This window comes from Heliangelus exortis, chromosome 8, assembly GCF_036169615.1.
Source record: "Heliangelus exortis chromosome 8, bHelExo1.hap1, whole genome shotgun sequence".
Lineage (NCBI taxonomy): Eukaryota > Metazoa > Chordata > Aves > Apodiformes > Trochilidae > Heliangelus > Heliangelus exortis.
The window spans coordinates 12,089,126-12,106,967 of record NC_092429.1 but is presented as its reverse complement, the minus strand read 5'-3'; the positions used below and the strand labels follow the sequence as shown (position 1 = coordinate 12,106,967).

Below are 17,842 nucleotides of genomic sequence, written 5' to 3'. Positions count from 1 at the left end.
CCAGAATATTTATTTTTTGAATTTCTGTTGTCCAGAAATTCTGGTGACTTGATAAAAAGCTGGGTTCAGACTTCTGAACTTGTGTTCTATTATATTTAACCTGTTTTAGTCTTCCAAGAAAATGTGTGTAACACACAGAAATAGAAATACAAAGTCTGTCAAACATTTTGTTGAGAACTGTTATTTATATGATGACAAGAGCTCGCTGTGAAGTAAATGTCTGTCTGCCGAATATTCTTGTTTCTCTGTTAGTACATTTTGCTTTCAACAGTTTGTATTCCATAAATGTAGTGAGCCATCTGGTGGCATATCAAAACCATACACACTAACTATGTGATGGCTGCTGTGTTAGCTTTTCAGTGCTGGCTTACTGCTTGTTATCCAAGGGGAGAAATACTATAAATTGCTTCGTTTTGACCCTTTAGCTGTTGTGATCTTGTCACTGCTAATATGAAAAAAACCCCATGGGGCTCTTCCTAGTAAACTTTATTAGTGTGACTGTGGAATCCTATTGTTGTCACTTCATGTGCAGTGAGATTTCAAAAAGGCATTTAGATAATTTTCATTTCCTAGATTTGCTGGTAAAACTACACATAAGCTAAATTAAGAGGAAAATTGATACATACAAGTAAATATATTTTTTCTTTTTTCTCCTCAAGGATTTTAAAATACCTGGTAATCCCACACTGAAGATTCCACTAGCAGCTGTATTTGATGACTTAGATATAGAAGTGGAAGAAGATGAGTTAAAGACAAGAGGTAATAAAAGCAAAATCCAGTGCTTCGTTGTCCTTTATAATGTGTACATGTCTGCAAGTATGTTCTTTAGCTGTATTCTAGTTTTCTTTTAGGTAGAACTGTTCCCTATTCTCCTCCAATAAAGATCTGTTATTTTTAGTTTCATCTTTATTGCAGCAGCCTTTACTTACGTTCAGAGCAGAGCCTGCAGTGATAAATGTAGTGTGGCTGTGCAAGCAGCAACAAAACTGAGCAAGCATGTGACACTAATGTTTAGTGTAGCTGGTGTTCTAGTGTAGCTGGTGTTCTAGCTGCTCTGGTAAGAGTTGTTTTTTTAATAAAATCTGTTCTAAAGTGTTCTCCTGTCCTAAGAGGTTCCTGATTTGAATGCTTTCCTGCATTTTGGGTAACCCTTTTCTGAGCCTGTAGAATCCCAGGATGTGCATTTTTCTTTTGTTTGGCTTTCTCCTATTCAGTAATGCATTTCATGCCCTAACAAACTTTGTTGTAAAAGATTATCCCCTCTAACATTAAGCTGCTGTACAAACAAACATGAGCATGGATGAAAGCCCAAAAAGTGAAGCCTTAATTTCTCATTTTATAAGAGAACATATTAATTATTTCTTACAAGTCTCAAATAGGTACTGATAATTTTTAAAAGGATATGTGTGTGTATTAGTGATGAAAATATTTCTAGGTACCATTTTATCAAAAACATCTGACCAGCAGATTGTTGTGCTGTTGTTTTTGGGGTGCCAGTGCATATGCCAAGGCAGTTTTTTTCCATCAGTGTTATTCTAATTTATAGATCTCATTTTTCCTTCACTCATCCCCTACCATCTTTCCCTCTCCTAAGTCTGCTGGCATTGGCTAAAAAAAAAATACTTTGTCCCTTCTGTTGCCTGGCAGTCTTTGTGGATATGTCACCACCCCACTAATTTTCCCATCTGCCCTTAAATCATTAAACCATGTGTCTTATTCCCAGTTAGTTTCTCCTACCACTATCTGTGTTTGGGTATTTTTTATGTCCTATTAATATTTTTGAATGTGTAGCTTATATAGAAGTAATACACAAACCATTGACGTCTCCATTAATACTGATGTGATTGTGTTAATATGTTTTTCAAATTTAAAGAAAAAATAATCCTTAGTGCTGGTTTACCATTGTTCTCTAAAATTTCTTCTGAAATGCTTTTGATAAAGCAAACCTTATAATATGGCTTTACAAAAAAAAATACATGTACTGTTGTTAAAAAATAAAATAAAATATAAAATATTATGGCTGGTTTTGCCTTCTAATTTCAGTAAGAATGGCCATCCTTCTTGTACCAGAAATTTGAAGGGCAGAATGCAGGAACAGATGTAGGAAGCAGGACAGTATTTTCATTCCAATGGAGGAACCTTTAAAAACTTTTAAATTTTAATTTTAAAGTTCTGTGTATCAGGATACTCAGCTGAAGTAACCAGTCTTTTTTAGATGTAAAAGCTTTTCTTAGTATGTTTTATTTTTCTGACACAGGCTAAAATAATCAGGGTAGTTTCAATACTTCAAGGATTGCATAGAGCTAATGGTATTTATTGCTGAATATTTTAAGTTTTCCAGTCTTATTGGGCCTTTGCCTGTAAACGTTGCTGTTTTCTCACACAAAAGCAATTTTATTTTGAAGTTAATATTATGATTGATTTAACACTTGGTTTTCTGTGAACTATTTCAGATAATTTTTTAAAAAATTGAGAATATATGAAACTTACGACATGTTTAAATAGCCTCTCCTCAAATATTTAGAGGGCATTTTTCATGACTCCGTAATCACTGAAAGAACATGTTAATTGTAACTTTTATGTATGTAGAAAAACCATATGTGGATATCAGTGAATAATCTGGGCTTGAAAAGAAAATCTGTGGGGGTGTCTAATCTGAGCAGTCTGTGTAAAAATAAGGGTTTGTAGTTGGTGCAGAAGACTCCTGATCATAGGCAATTACAGTTCTGATTCTGGGGTAATCACACACTGAGTAGGTTTTGAATGTTTAGTGTAATCTGTCTGCTGGCCTGCATTTGAGATGAAAGAATGAAATCTGTCTTGAGAAGCTTTTGATAATACGAGTAATGGTTATGAACCCAGCATAGCAATGATTTAACTGAACAGGTAAATCATTAGTTCATTAAATATCAATAAACATATTTTAAATTACAATCTGCAGCTGTCATAAACCATCAGAAGTTAGTTACTGAAATGAATTACAATCTACTTCTCTGAAGTCTTTTTTTGTCAGCCCAAATTAAAACACTTAATTACTGCTTCTAGTTAGACTAGTATTCCTTTTGGAGCTCTGTTTCTCTTAGTTACAGCTTTGCATTATAATTGGCACCAGAGGTGTTACAGGAGTTTTTAAATTAGTACATATTTTCTAGGAAGCATTTTCCTTAATATGTCTTTTGTTGGATTAACAGATTTACTGAATATTCATTCCGGTTTTCAGGTCTAACAGGATTAAAAAATATTGGAAACACTTGTTATATGAATGCAGCTTTACAAGCTCTTTCTAACTGGTAAGAAAAATGGCTGTAAATGTAATTTTGTGTTTGCTTATATGTACCTTTTCTCAAGATGGATTTTGAAGAGCTGCAATACCATGAAACATGATGTGTATGTATTTATTAAATCTAAATCTTACATGCTCCAAACAATTGTCATTGATAGGAGAGAAAAAAAAGATTATATGAGCTACTATGCTTTTTTGCTGTTTCATTCTAATTGGTCATTGTCCCAAATAAAAATACGTGTGGTTTCAGAAATTGGAAGAAAATATGATAAAAGTTATTAAATTTGTGTTGTTGTTTTCTATTTTGATTTAGTTTTTTTCTGCTACAGAAGAAATAAAAGGAAACACATAAGAATAAACACTAATTTTAAAAATAGTAAGATCAAAAGGTTCAAATTCAGTCCTTATCAACAATGCATTTGGGGCATTCTATGTTAGATCATGCTAGGAATGGTTAGACTATAAAATCATCTAATTCCATGGGGTTACCAGACAAGTTCACAAAGAAGAAATCTACAAAAGCTGAAGAGAGAAAATCACTGTCCAACTCTGAAATTGTATTCAAAATAGTTAGGTGGGGATAGTACTTGGGCATAAATCATATATACTTACTGTATGGATCTGCTTCTGGCTGCAGTCCAACTAGACCTCACTGAGATCCTTTGTTAAGGGACAGGAGAACTGAGGCAAATCTCTCTAGAAGGTAAAGAGGTGGACGAGGCATCTATCTAATAATGATGTCTAATCATAAATGATTCTGTTGAGAAATACCAAAATTTTCAAGGATGCTGGGATATCTTTCTTGGATAAAAATAGGTCCAACCTGTACAAGCAATTGTGACCTTGAAAGGGGGGTTGAAGGGAGAGAAGTGAGAGAGTATGTGATCTGGCAACACTGTGTAAAGGAAACAATTTATACCAGAATGATTATTTAGCTATTTACCCACAAACATGATGAGGCACTGTTGGATTCTGAAGAGAAGATGTGTTTAAGATGCTATTTATCAACTAGGCTCATGGTGACCTTTGCTGTAGTGGTACATTGCCTTGAATTTCAGTCCCATTAGATAATGCTGGTGATTTAACAAATGGCAGAATATGTTTGAGGAGCAGTGCTCCTCTACTGCTGAACCAGTCCTGCTGCAAAATGTGTGGCTGCAGCATTTCAAGATGTAGGAAATGTAATTGTTTGATTACATAATAGTGTTACTCCTTTTTTTATCTTTTTTTTTTTTTTTTTTCCCCTTAGTAATCATGTATGAAATGCTGATTTGCTCTGTATTTTGACAAACTCAAACAACCTGAACTATAAATAATATATTCTTCTTTTTAACCAGCCCACCTTTGACGCATTTTTTTCTTGACTGTGGAGGCTTAGCCCGAACAGATAAGAAACCTGCAATTTGTAAAAGTTACCTCAAGCTGATGACGGAACTCTGGCACAAAAGCAGGTATTGCATCGTTTTGGTGATCAAATGATTATCAGTTAACTCCAGAGTCATGAAGGATGCATTCATCTATCCTGGGTTTCTAGTTTTTAGTTTTTGTCCTCTTAAAATTAAGGAAAGAGTAACTTGTAGGGTTTAAACACTTCTTATAACCTATTATTTTCTTTTCTAAAGATAGAACAAATAACTGATGTAAATTGTAGTAAGGAAGGTCTGACAAGAAATAGATGATAACACTATACGAAGTAGTATTAAACTTATTTTTAAAAGTTTATGTCTGCCAGAAATAAATCTAAAATGTTTAACTGCTTTATCATCCGTGTCCTTCATTCTGTAGAAATGTTTTATCGATTTCTCTTATTGGTTTCTATGTAAGTAGAAGGGTAAAGAAACAGTTCTTGGCATCGTGCCAAGAACATCTGAAATGGAGCATGAAAGTTCTGATACAGTCTTTCTGTTGGATGACAGATTTTTTTTAAAAAAGTATACTTAATTATTTAATACCAACATTATATTTGCTTAAGATTAATATTGTTTGTTACATGTGTTATAGTACAGTTCCAGGTAAAATTAAGATCCCACTAAAGACAGAAGACGCCACTTGAATGTTTCCTTTTTTATGTTTTCATATATTTGGAACATACTTTTTTTTTTTTTTTTTTTTTTTCCAGACCTGGTTCTGTTGTTCCTACTGGCTTATTTCAAGGAATTAAAACTGTTAATCCAACATTTCGAGGCTACTCGCAACAGGTAGAACTTTCATGTCTTGTAGAATCATAGAATGGGTGTGGGTTGGAAGGGACCTTAAATATCACCTTGTTCCCATCCTCCTGCCATGGGCAGGGACATCTCCCATAGGTCAGGTTGCTCAAGGCCCCCTCCAGCCTTGTCTTGCACACTTCCAGGGAGGGGCATCCTGCATCTTCCCTGGGCAAATAGATCTGCCCAAATCATAGAATTGGCCTTTATCTTTTAATCTTGATACTTAACATCCTTCTTGTATTTTTTTTAAAGCAAATGCAACATAAACTTTAGTTTATATTCTTCAAATGTAGTTAGTCTGAAAACAAGCCATCAACAGTTAAATCAGATGGGTTTTTTGTTTATATGAAATTTGTGAAAGGCTGGCAACTTGTTAGGGTAACTCCTTTTCCCTTGTTGAGGAAAATAATATGTATCTAAAGTTTTCCCTTTGTGTGAAATAGTGCTGCTAATATTTGAGCAGTCCCAGAAAACAAAAATGTTCAAAAAGAAAAGATATTATGGTAGATTATTTTAATATTAATCTACCAAGTATATTTTATAAAAAATAAATACCCAGTATCCAGTTTTCATCTAGTATCCTTAAAAAAGAAAAAACTGGTTCATAAACAGTATTGTTGGAACTGTAAGTTGTAGCTTGCTAAGGAGGTATGGATTATTACAAAGCCAGGGCATTCTTAATTTGGTTCTTCATGCACTATTTTCTGTATTCATACAGTTTGCAGTACTTCATTAAAAGCTTTTTAGCTACAGGAAAAATTTAAACCCTGTGATTAGAAAAGCTTACTAATATATTCCAACAATCTGTTGTTACTCAAAGGAATTTTGCTATTTTAGTTAATATGTTTCATATTTGTGGAGCAGATGATTAGAATACATCTTACTGTACAAATGCTGCATGTAGCTGTTAAATGTTTTATTTCACTCATTAATTTCTAAATGCCACATGAGTTTCTGGAAAAGTAGGCAATTGATCTTGATAACTGAGAAGAAACTATAGAAAATTGGTTCTTGCTTTTGAACATTGGTAAGAATCTTTTTCCATGCAGAACAGAAGTCAATGAGAAGCTTTTTAGGTTCTACCTGGATCACACTTCAGTTGTGTGTTTGGTAGGTCTCTTGGCAACAATTAAAACACATCTGGTTTTTCATGACAGAGCTCTCCTATTGCCCAGCCGTGCAACTTGGGCAGCCAATTGGGCAGCCATGTTCAGTGTTCAGGGAAGAAGAGGAATTCTTTTCCTCAGTGAAGAATGTTTATCAGTTAATCTGTGTTTCAGGACACAGATATTGTTAATCTGTTGGTTTTTGTAGAAACACTAATAGTTAAAGAATCTTGTCCAAGCTTGAGAAAAGAATAAAGATTTTGTTGACAATATGATGCAATTGGAAAAACAGGCTCAGTACATTGTAATACTTTTTAATGAAGTACTTACATGCTCAGTGAAAATGAGCTATGATTGCTTTGCTGAAGGTGCTGCATAAGGTTTTAAAAAATTATCCCTTAAACTTTCCATTACCAGGAAAGCTGGAGTCTGATCTCTCTGAGGTTATCATGTTTGTAATCTATGTCAGTATTTTTGATCAAGTTGTTAAAATAAGATTTTTGGAAATTGAAGTGTTTTAAAGGGAGCCTGAATGACATAGAAGCAATGGATGTAGGAAACAAGAATGTGGTCAAGAAATGAGATGTTTTGAACATTAGACCTGGGACAGAGGACTTCATTATTAGTTAACAGTCAGCTGTAGGTTTAATTTTACTGTTTTGTATCTTTTCCTGATATGGCTTTATCTTCTAAATTAAATTGAATAATATTGTAAAACTTGTTTAATATTCTAGGATGCACAAGAATTTTTGCGTTGTTTAATGGATTTACTTCACGAAGAACTTAAAGAACCAGTTGTAGAACTAGAAGATGCTCAGCCTATGAGTGTTGAAGAGCCTATGGAAGAAGACAAGAGCCAGTCAGATGTAGGCTTCCAGCCCTGTGAATCCTGTGGTACCTGTGATAAAACAGAAAATGACACAATTTTCAAACCTGTCTTAGAGGATCCTGCAGAGACAACCATGTTAATTCAGGATGATGAGAACAATTCAGTCATGTCTAAAGATTGGCAGAAAGAAAAAATACCAAGCAACAAGCTCAAACGAGCAAATTCTATGGAAGACTTTGAAAAAGACACAAACACTGCTTCAGAGACCACTGAATTTTTAAATAATCCAGGAACTGTCAAAGTACAGATACACAGCAGATTTTCAGGTAAGGCATTACAAATGTACATGAGTCATAGAGTAAAGTAGAAGGGAGTATAGGTCAAAGGGGGTGAGTGAATTTACTCATAAACAATGCATCTTCTTAATTAATTTTTGCAGTTCAGGTGTCCTGAATTCAGTTTGAATTCCCTTAAAAAGCTAAAATTTGTATTGGCTGTGGTTTCAAATAACCCAGAAGAGTGGGGTTTTTGTTTTTTCATAACTTGGGTATGTGAATTGTAATAGTGCTTCATTCCTATATGTCAAGTGACAGTGTGCTTAAATAAATTACATACTATAACATGTATCTTTTTATTCTGCAGTACATATTTGGTAGAATTTATGAAATAATGCAAATATTAATTGCAGAGTATATCAATGATGTCCACATGAATGACATATCATCAAATGAAGGGATGAACACACGCTTATCAAACAGTCCACCAAAATCATTTGCATCATCCTCTTCACTGGCACCAGCCCACAAAAAAGGTACAGGCCCTTTATTTTCTCTCTTGCTGTACTGAGTTGCTCTGGTTTAGTATTCCTTTTGTTGTTTCTTGTGTCTTGCATAGCAATGTAGTGTTGTTCTTAGGAATTTTTTTTTATTCCCTACCCCCAGCGGGGAGGGGGAGCATTATATAAGCTGGAAATAAAGTAAGACTCCCTTCTGTAAAATTCTGATTCTTTTGAAGCATGGATAGTATTTGCCTCTGCTTTGGAAGGACAGAACAATATTTTTAGACAGTTTTCTCAATTGCACTGGTTTGCAGAGAGGGAAAACATAGGAGAAGTTAGTAGCCACAAAAAGGTAATGCTTTTCAGAGAACATGCACAATGGTTCTTCAGCAGAAGTTCAGTAAGTCACCATTTTAGTTTATTAAATTTTAAGGAGCCATTTGTACCTATACAGCTGCTTTCTTTTTCTGGCTTTGAGGTGCAGAGTATTTCTTTTGGCACTTTCCACAGACAGTTTATTTTTATTGCCTTTAGAGACAAGCTGGATCCTGAAGAAGGACAGGCAAAAGGGAAGTTGTTGCTGTGAAACAGCATTATGGGTGGTTATAGAAAAGGCAGAGCCATGCAGCAAATAGAAATGGAAGCAAGTTTCAGAAAGGAAAATTTTATTAGATGGAAGGAAAAAAAAATCTTTCAATTGAATGTGTGAATGCTGGAACAAAGGTGGGAGCCCAGAGGTACCCCCAGGGTTCTTGGGGATGGATATTCCTAAGTTCAACTAGAGCTCCCTTGAATAGGGACTGTACTAAGTGATATCCAAAAGTCCCGAGTCTACTGATTTTTGTCATATCTTAATAATTTAACTCCTGGTCATCTTCATTGGATATTGAGGAACAGCTGTGTACTCAGTAGAACTGACTGGGGGACTACTATGACAGCAATTTGCAAACACACAGTGTGGTGATTTTAATTCCCTACAATGCCAGAGGAATTCCCTTTTGTGCTCAGACTTGCTGAGGAGTCAGTACCTGATTACAACACCAATTCCCTTCTTTTCCATTCCATTCCCCTCTGGCTGAAAGTTTGTGTCTTTTGGTTGCCACATTTCCCATTGGCCTCTCATTCCAGTAATTTGTAGAGCCCAAGAGACTGCTCTGGTGTGGGTACCTAATTTGTAGTGGATTTGAGTGGGGAATGTGTATTACTGGCTTGGAGGGTTTTTTGTTTTTTTAATAAGGTGGTGTTATGCTGGAATCTAGCAGTAAATTTACTTCAGCCTGCTGTCATCAGTGTTGTTATGCATTAACCTTGTGCAGGAGCTAAGACATGGCTAAGTCTTCCTGGAAAGGTGCTGTCAAATTAAATCCTAGTTAAGAATGTGGGTTTTTTAAAGTTTATACCTTGGGGGATTCCTGCCAAGATAAATCTTATAGCTATAGGCAGTAAATTTCAAGACTGGCAGTTTGAGTTTTGTTTGCTACCCATAGAGTACCTGAGGAACCTACAAGAATTATCTGGTACTAGCAGTAATCTCGTTTACTTTCTAAGAAAAATCTAGTAAATAGAAAACAAGGCTTGGCTCACAATTTAATCATAAATATGTGTGAAGTTTAATTAAATGATGAAAAATTGAAGAAAACAGAATTCACTCTACCTTAATTTGCTTTCAACATATTATTTTTTGTCATTTTTATAGTTTCTACTGTGTCATCACCAAAAAGGAAGAAGCGCAAGAAGTACAAGAGTGTTATCTCTGATATATTTGATGGGACTATAATAAGTTCAGTACAGTGCTTGACTTGTGATCGGGTGAGTAAGGAAGGGAAATACTAGCTTTTAGTATTTTTTCCCCCATTACAAATAGTTTTACATCTACAGTAATTCTTTGGTAACTTTTTTCTTCTGTGGCAGGTACCCTCAGAAGGTTAGATTTCCATACTTGTTCACTGAGATAGTAATTGCATTTACTGCAGGGACTGTGTGTTTAGACTAGTTTGATTTCAATGAGATGGATATTTACTCAACTAGACAATAGCATTTTGAATGTTGGTTTACAGCAAGAATGGAGAAAGAGGCTTGCTCTTGAGCTTCACTTAGGTATGATTAGTTTCTAGTAATGTTCTGAATATTGTATTGCATACCTGCTGCTTTTATAAGCTTTCAGCTATATAATGAAAAGTAAAAACTGTAGTCCAATCATATTGCTGAAACATTCTTCTCAAGGAGATAAGAAAGTTCACGTCTACTGAAAAATGCAGGTAAAGACACTTATTTCTACAGGCTATATGAGTCATTAAGTGCTTTCTGAAGTTGTCTTCTACTGCAAGATGTGGTGCAATATAGGAACAATTATGTTGTTTTTCCTGCACTGTTTGCTCATAGTACTAATTAGCACACATGATCATTTAAAAAAAAGTCAATTATCTAAACATGCCTAGGGAACCACTTTATTTTCAAAGCAGTAGTATCAAATATTGGATATCCAAATCTTTGCACTGGGGACAAGTTTCTCAACATACAGGTTAAAACTAACCCTGATGCAGCTGCATGCCCTTACTGCTTCCCTTGCTTCAGAAATATGTATAGCAAGACCTATGGATAATCTGGTGAGCAAGTTAAAAAAACAGATAAAAATTTTCTCAAGTTTGCTTGTTTTACTGTGTGCCTGTGTGGTCACTAAATCCAGAATAGGAGAAAGAAAATGCACAGCTGGGTTTCTTGCAGGAGGTCTAATTACATCATGTCAAGAGAATGTCAGAGTAAAATGCTGTCAAAACAATGGGCTGAAGCTTTCTGAAACTAGTTTATGTAACAGGAGCCTGGGGCAAAAATATATAGTGCTTTGTATGGTTAGGAGGAAGACAAATAATTAGTAATGACTTGGAAAAAACCAAACAAACAAACCAAAAATGTTTCAGTGATAACACTGTGCAAGTGTGCTCTAAAATGTTACCTTTTTCCCCTCTTTTTTTCAGAAAATGAATTTTTACATCTCGCTATTTATAATTAGTTTGCTACCTAGTGGAATTTTCAACTATACAGTGACTTAGTTGTTACTGGTGAACTTTACAGAATTCAGTTTAATTGCTTTTTCTCTTTATGCTTAACTGTTTTGTTTCGTTTGTTTTCTTTTTTAGCTGTCTGTAACCCTGGAGACCTTTCAGGATCTGTCCTTGCCTATACCAGGTAAGGAAGATCTTGCTAAACTCCATTCTGCAAGTCATCAGACATCTCTAGTCAAGGCAGGGTCGTGTGGAGAAGCATATGCCCCCCAGGGATGGATAGCTTTTTTTATGGAATACTTCAAAAGGTAAGTAATATTTATCTTGTTTTCTTTATTTACCTATTTTGAAATTCAAGTTTCTGCTCTTCTGGCAGAACATTTGTTGGTTTTCTTTCTTTTCTGTCAATGATGTTTCAGGTTTGTTGTCTCATGTGTTCCTAGCTGGTTTTGGGGTCCAGTTGTAACCTTACAAGATTGTCTTGCTGCCTTTTTCGCCAGAGATGAACTCAAGGGTAAGAGGTTAATTACATGAACATGTGTTTTTCTGGTTTTTTCCTCCTGTCACAGTAAGATGATTAGTATTTTCTTTGCTTCACACAACTAAGCAAAGGCTACCTGTTAGAACTGCAGTATAGTTTTTCCTTGCTCTTATGGGATCATTCCTTTCAAAAAGGTAAGCTTCTCACTCACCTCAATATTTGAGGCAAGAAAGGTCCACGAAAGCTGCTTGAGAAATGTCAAGTAAATCTGAATTTGGTTTAATTAAATGGCATAAACTGTAAGGGCTCATAAAAATTTCAGAACCCACTATATTAATAGTCTATCAAAAGTTGAATTTAGCAAATTATTACCTTTTAAAATTATATAGTGCTATTTCTTCAGACGGTGCCGTACTGCTTCATAGTTGAATGCATAAAACCTAAGAACCTTTCTATTTAGTTGTTATATCAACATTCTTACAAGGATTAAATATTGAATGCAACCTAATGATAAATTCCTTTGAAACTCTGATATATAAGATGCATGCATTATAAGCATAAGTATTTGGATTTAAAGAATAATGGCTGGTTTTATTTTCCTTGATATTTTCAGGTGATAACATGTACAGCTGTGGAAGGTGTAAGAAGTAAGCTGGCATTTACCTTTGTTTATTTTAACTTGCCTTAATCTGAGTGCTTTAATGCTTCTGTTAGTCAAGAGGCAGCTCTTTCAGTTGGTTATGTCACAGTGCTATTGTTTGATACTGCCTAGTGTTCTGGTTGTCAGAAATTCAGTATTACAAAGGTGCAGGAGTCAGGAAGCACTGAACACCATACCAGATTTGCTTAATTCTTTTTCATGTCCCTTACAGGTTTAGACCTTTCTAATTTGCTTTTGATTGATTAAGTAAAACTGTCCATATTACTACCAGATTTTCATTGATATGCAGTATTAAGTGTTAAAAAATATATACCATGGCTTTAAATACTAAAGAACCAGACACAGAAGTGGTATGAAGACTAGTTGAAGCCCTCTATGGAAAAAGTGTTATTCCTTGCTACAGAACAGGTGGTCTGCTGTAGGTAATTTCTTATGTAAACTTAATTGGTTTCTTTTTTTCTCTTTTGTGTAATATTCAGCTTTCATGAAGCTTAGAGCTTTTTCCTTTTTGCTGAAAGAAACTGTTACCTACATGGTACTTGATTATCTGTACTTGCTGCTTTGAATTTTTCAGCAGTACAGATTGTCTTTTCTTCTGAAGCATGATTGTATCATTTTGGCTACTTCATGTCTAGTCTACATTCCAGAAATATTTTGGGTTTGCTAATGTAATGTTCAGCTTAGCCTTTTGCTGATTTAGCACTACAAAATACAACTTTTTCACAACTAAATATTCCTTGTTCTGGTATTTTATTTTGTTTTGTTTTTCCTTTGCTTAGGTTAAGAAATGGAGTGAAATTCTGCAAAGTGCAAAAATTTCCTGAGGTACTGTTAGTACATGCTCTTTAAAGCACTTTTTCTGCATGATTAGGGATGTGGTAAGAATAATGAGTTGCATGGAGTAAATTGTGTTTATAATGTTAAATGATGAAAGCATATCTTTGTATTGGCATTTATTTTAGGAATTTGAACATTTGGCTATTCACCCTGTAAGAAAGAATGGGGGTTTTCTGTGTTGTTACTGTCAGCCTGAAGAACTTATTCTGTAGACCATAGAATGAAATACCCCAGTCAGACTGGAAAAAGTGCCTCTTAAGTAATGCTTATAACTTTACATTTCCAAAGTAATCCAGTCTTGCACTTCAAAACATGAGTTGATGGCTGCAATAATCAGGAGGAATTAATGTCCCTTGTGTCAAGATTGTGCAATAGGTACATTGAGGAAGACAAGAGGTTTGTTGTTCATTGCTGGATGGGTGTTTGCAACTTGTCAGGACTGTTTTGGGTTTTTTTTTGTTATATACTGTCAGACAGGCAAGTCTTTGATAATTACAAATCCATTTCTAACTCCTTGAGCCATAATTGATTTCTTTAAAAATAAAAAATAATCTCTGAAACGTAGAGTTCATGATAATTGTCTCAGGCCACAGAGGAAAGTGATCTTTTTGGGATGATAAAAGGAAAAGATGTTATGTACAGTGCAGCTATTTAATATCAAATAGTAAGATTTATAGTTCTCGAGTGAATCTCTTGATCCTTCTTACAGATACTGTGCATTCATCTCAAAAGATTTAGACATGAACTTATGTTTTCCACAAAAATTGGGACCCATGTGTCCTTTCCTCTGGAAGGCCTTGATCTTCAGCCTTTCCTTGCAAAGGACAGTCCAGCTCAAATAGTAACTTATGATCTCCTGTCTGTCATCTGCCATCATGGAACTGCCAGCAGTAAGTATGAGGTTGATTGTTTTGGTTTTGCAGGTGGTAATTATTTAATTATTGACAGCTGGATATGTATTTTAAAGTAGTAATAGTTTAAAATATGAGTAGTCTTCAAAACACAATTATGTATTGTCTTTATCATATAGCAGTTACACATCTGTGCTAATATATATTATAAAAACATACAAATATTTGAAGAGAGTTGATTGTTAAACTGATTAGGGTAAATAGTTCAGTCTTATCTGATATAATATAGTTCAGCAGTGCATTAGACAAGATGTTTGAAGAGTTCCAAGAATATGCTGAAAGCACTGTCCAACTTTGCACTAACTGATAGAAATTAAAAAAAAAAAAAATCTTGTTTGAGAGAAGTTAATATCCAGGTCCTGACTGTTAATGATTTAATGTTTCTCTCATTAAAGACTTACTTGTTGATTTTGGACTTACTATGCAATATAAGAAAAACAAGTAAAATGGAAAGCTTTGGATGCTTTTTAATAACCCTTGTTTCTAACACTCTAGGTGGACATTATATAGCTTATTGTCGCAACAATTTAAATAATTTGTGGTATGAATTTGATGACCAGAGCGTCACAGAAGTATCAGAATCCACAGTGCAAAATGCAGAAGCCTATGTGCTCTTCTACAGGTAAGAAATTAAAAGTATGATCTCAGTTATAATAGTCAGGAACGTAAACAGCTTTTCAAGCAGTTGGACAGCTTTCAGAAATTAGCAGTCCCAACAGAATTACAGTGGAAGAATTGGACCAACCAGAAAAGCCTGTGCTGGAGAGAAACTTTATCCTGCAGCTATGTCCTTAACACTTGCTCCATCCCTGGTAAAACGTATAAAACTTAAAATGAAAACTAAATCTGCATAAATATAGTAGATAAAGAGAAAGATAACTTGAAGCAGCTGTTTGAAGTGGCCACCAATTACCTTATTTTAAATTAGAAGGAGGGAATTCTGCATATGATAAAGTCTTGCACGCAGAGTCCAACTGTGAAAGGAATTGTGGAAGCTCTTTAACAGATGTGATGTGGACCAGGAGAGGTTTTACTGTGTTGTAAAATGGTTTTGTAACATGACAGTCTTAAGTTCCTGCCATTCATTTTAAATGGCTGTACATAAAATGTGCAAGTTCATAGAATCATAGGTTAGTATCAGTTCTAAGGAACCTTAAAGATCATCTGTTTCCAACCCTCCTGCCAAGGGTAGGGACACCTACTATAGATCAGGTTGCTGTCCTTGAACGTTTTGAGGGGGCATCTATAGCTTCCCTGGGCAACCTGTGTATCCCCATCCTCATGCAAAATAATTTCTTCCTAATGCTTAATCTAAATCTACCCTCTTCTAGTTTGAAGCCATTAACTGTTGTCCTATCACTATGTGCCCTTGTAAAAAGTCCCTCCTCAGCTCTCCTGTAGCCCCCTTTCAGGGTATGGGAAGGCCCCTATAAGGTCTTCCCAGAGCTTTCTCTTCTCCAGGCTGAAGATCCCCAACTGTCTCAGCCTGTCTTCATAGGACAGGTGCTCCAGCCTTCTTATCATCTTTGTTGCCCTCCTCTGGACTCAGTCCAACAGCTCCATCTCCTCTTGTCCAGAACTGGACACAATACTCCAGGTGGGGTCTCATAAGAGTGAGAACCATAAGCTTCTTTTGAGGCAGCCCAACATATGGTTGGCTTTCTGGTTTGCAGGTGCACATAGCTGAGCTTATTATAAACCAGCAACCCCAAGTGTTTTTCCTCAGGGCTGTTCTCAAGCTTACCACAACTTTTTGAATGCACCCATCCACCCAGTTCCTTATGGTCCATCCATCAAAGCTGTGTTTTTCCAGTTTAGAGACCAGGATGTCATACAGACTGTCAAATAACTTGCAGAACCAGGAAGATGATGCCAGTTGCTTTCCTTTGGTCCTTGGACCTCATCATAAAAGGCCACCAAATTTGTTAGGCACGATTTGCTCTTCTTGAAGCCATGTTTGTTGCCACCATCCACCTCCTCGTTTTCCATGTACACTAGCAGAGTCTTTAGGAGGATCTGCTCCATGATCCTGTTGGGCACAGAGGTGAGACTGACTGGCCAGTAGTTCCCTGGGTCTTCCTTTTTTTACTTTTTGAAAATGGTGGTTATGTTTCCCCTTGTCCAGCCAGTGGGAACTCTCCCAGACTGCGTGACTTTTCAAATCTGAGTAGTTTTTTCACATGCTGAGTCAACTACTGTGTGAACTTTGAAGTATAAACACAATACAGGTAATTTACTTGAAAGTATTGTTTCCTTTTCACAAAGTAAACTTACACCAGGTTATCCATTTATATAATGATTTCTATATTCTTAATAGAAAGAGCAATGAAGAAGCACAGAGAGAAAGACGGAGGATATCGGGTCTGCTGAATATGATGGAACCAAGTCTTCTGCAGTTCTATGTTTCCAGACAGTGGTTAAATAAATTCAAGACCTTTGCAGAGCCTGGACCAATTTCTAACAATGACTTTCTCTGTGTGCATGGAGGTGAGACTGTAACTGAATATAATTTTAAAATAATTTGTGCACTTATAGCTATACAAGAATGTACACTTATATTAAAATTTCAGTAAATTCTTAGGTAAATTAGAACTATAACTTCTAAGTAAATAATTTCTCTCAGTAGCTAACTAGTTGGAAATGATACTATGTGAAGTTGTTCTAATATTTTTTTCCTTTTCTCTGCACATTTGATGTTCTTGATAAGCTTTCTTGATCCTTAAAGAGGAAGAGTGTTACTTCTGCCTTTGCTTCTTAAACATGTGTATTCCCATTTTTAAAAAATCCTGTAACTTTATCATCATTCTCAATACTTTGGTCTACCAGTCTAAATCTTTTTCTCAGGCATGTGCAAGAAGTAACAAGAAGATATGAAAGCTGCAGAACAAGAAATTGGTCTGATGCAGACTATCCAGTGTATAGTAGTGTGAAAATAGAATAGTAATGCTGTATATTTTGTACAGGAGCATAAAAAATTTACTATATGCTAAATGTTAAGAAAAATAATATAATTATATTAAAAAAAGATATTTGAGGAAATATCTATTTGAGTGCTAGCATTCCAAGAAATCGTTACTGTGTGGTGTTCTTGTCCCTATTTTCTAATAATAAATTCAGCTGCAGTAGACCAGCAGTTAGAGGTGCTGCTCTGCTACTAAACTAAACTTTTAACATATTGTGTTGCCCTAGGAATTTACAAAATGTGTACATGTGAACCCTTGTGGGTTTCTTTTTCCAGGGTTACGGCAGATGACTCTTGATGAGCAAGTGCCCAAACTACCACACTTTGACTATTCAAAAGAATTCCTGGGTAGCACATTGCTGCTTACCATGTGCTTAATTCAGTGCTTCTAATGCTGCAATCCCCTCTACTTCTTCCTCCCTGAAAATGTCACTGCTTTTAAGCATTCATATTTTTTAAGCTAATTCAAAAAGGTCTACAGCAAATAAATGAATTTTGAATAGACAGTTTGCTAATCTATTTACATCCATAAACAAAGCATTTATCACTCTAACATTCCAATAAGCATTTTGCAATTAGTGTCCAAAAAGGATTCTCTCCCTTTAATTTTCATCTTTCATGCCATTTGCTCCTGCTTTTTCTAAACTTTTCAGGCTGATAAAAACCTAAAATGGTCTCTGAATACAGTGATAGATAGTACAGTGATAAAACTTTTCACATCATTTCCAGAAGTCATTAAAAAGTTGGGTTTTAAAAAATTATTATTTATTTAGAGACCTCAC

At 35.3% G+C, this 17,842-nt stretch overlaps 1 protein-coding gene across 6 annotated transcripts in view; it reads left to right on the top strand.

Annotated features, from left to right (window-relative positions):
• USP33 (ubiquitin specific peptidase 33) overlaps positions 1–17,842 on the top strand; it is a 38,641-nt gene that overhangs the window by 12,621 nt on the left and 8,178 nt on the right. For 3 of the 6 annotated variants that reach the window (XM_071750452.1, XM_071750450.1, XM_071750451.1), the window contains exons 6-19: positions 660–759; positions 3,221–3,290; positions 4,621–4,734; positions 5,403–5,481; positions 7,334–7,754; positions 8,117–8,239; positions 9,903–10,015; positions 11,344–11,516; positions 11,619–11,722; positions 12,303–12,336; positions 13,130–13,175; positions 13,897–14,077; positions 14,594–14,720; positions 16,416–16,585. In XM_071750452.1, the coding sequence (XP_071606553.1) occupies positions 660–759; positions 3,221–3,290; positions 4,621–4,734; positions 5,403–5,481; positions 7,334–7,754; positions 8,117–8,239; positions 9,903–10,015; positions 11,344–11,516; positions 11,619–11,722; positions 12,303–12,336; positions 13,130–13,175; positions 13,897–14,077; positions 14,594–14,720; positions 16,416–16,585 (1,855 nt within the window). The remainder of the gene's footprint in view (positions 1–659; positions 760–3,220; positions 3,291–4,620; positions 4,735–5,402; positions 5,482–7,333; positions 7,755–8,116; positions 8,240–9,902; positions 10,016–11,343; positions 11,517–11,618; positions 11,723–12,302; positions 12,337–13,129; positions 13,176–13,896; positions 14,078–14,593; positions 14,721–16,415; positions 16,586–17,842) is intronic. The other 3 variants (XM_071750453.1, XM_071750455.1, XM_071750454.1) reach the window with 2 other exon arrangements.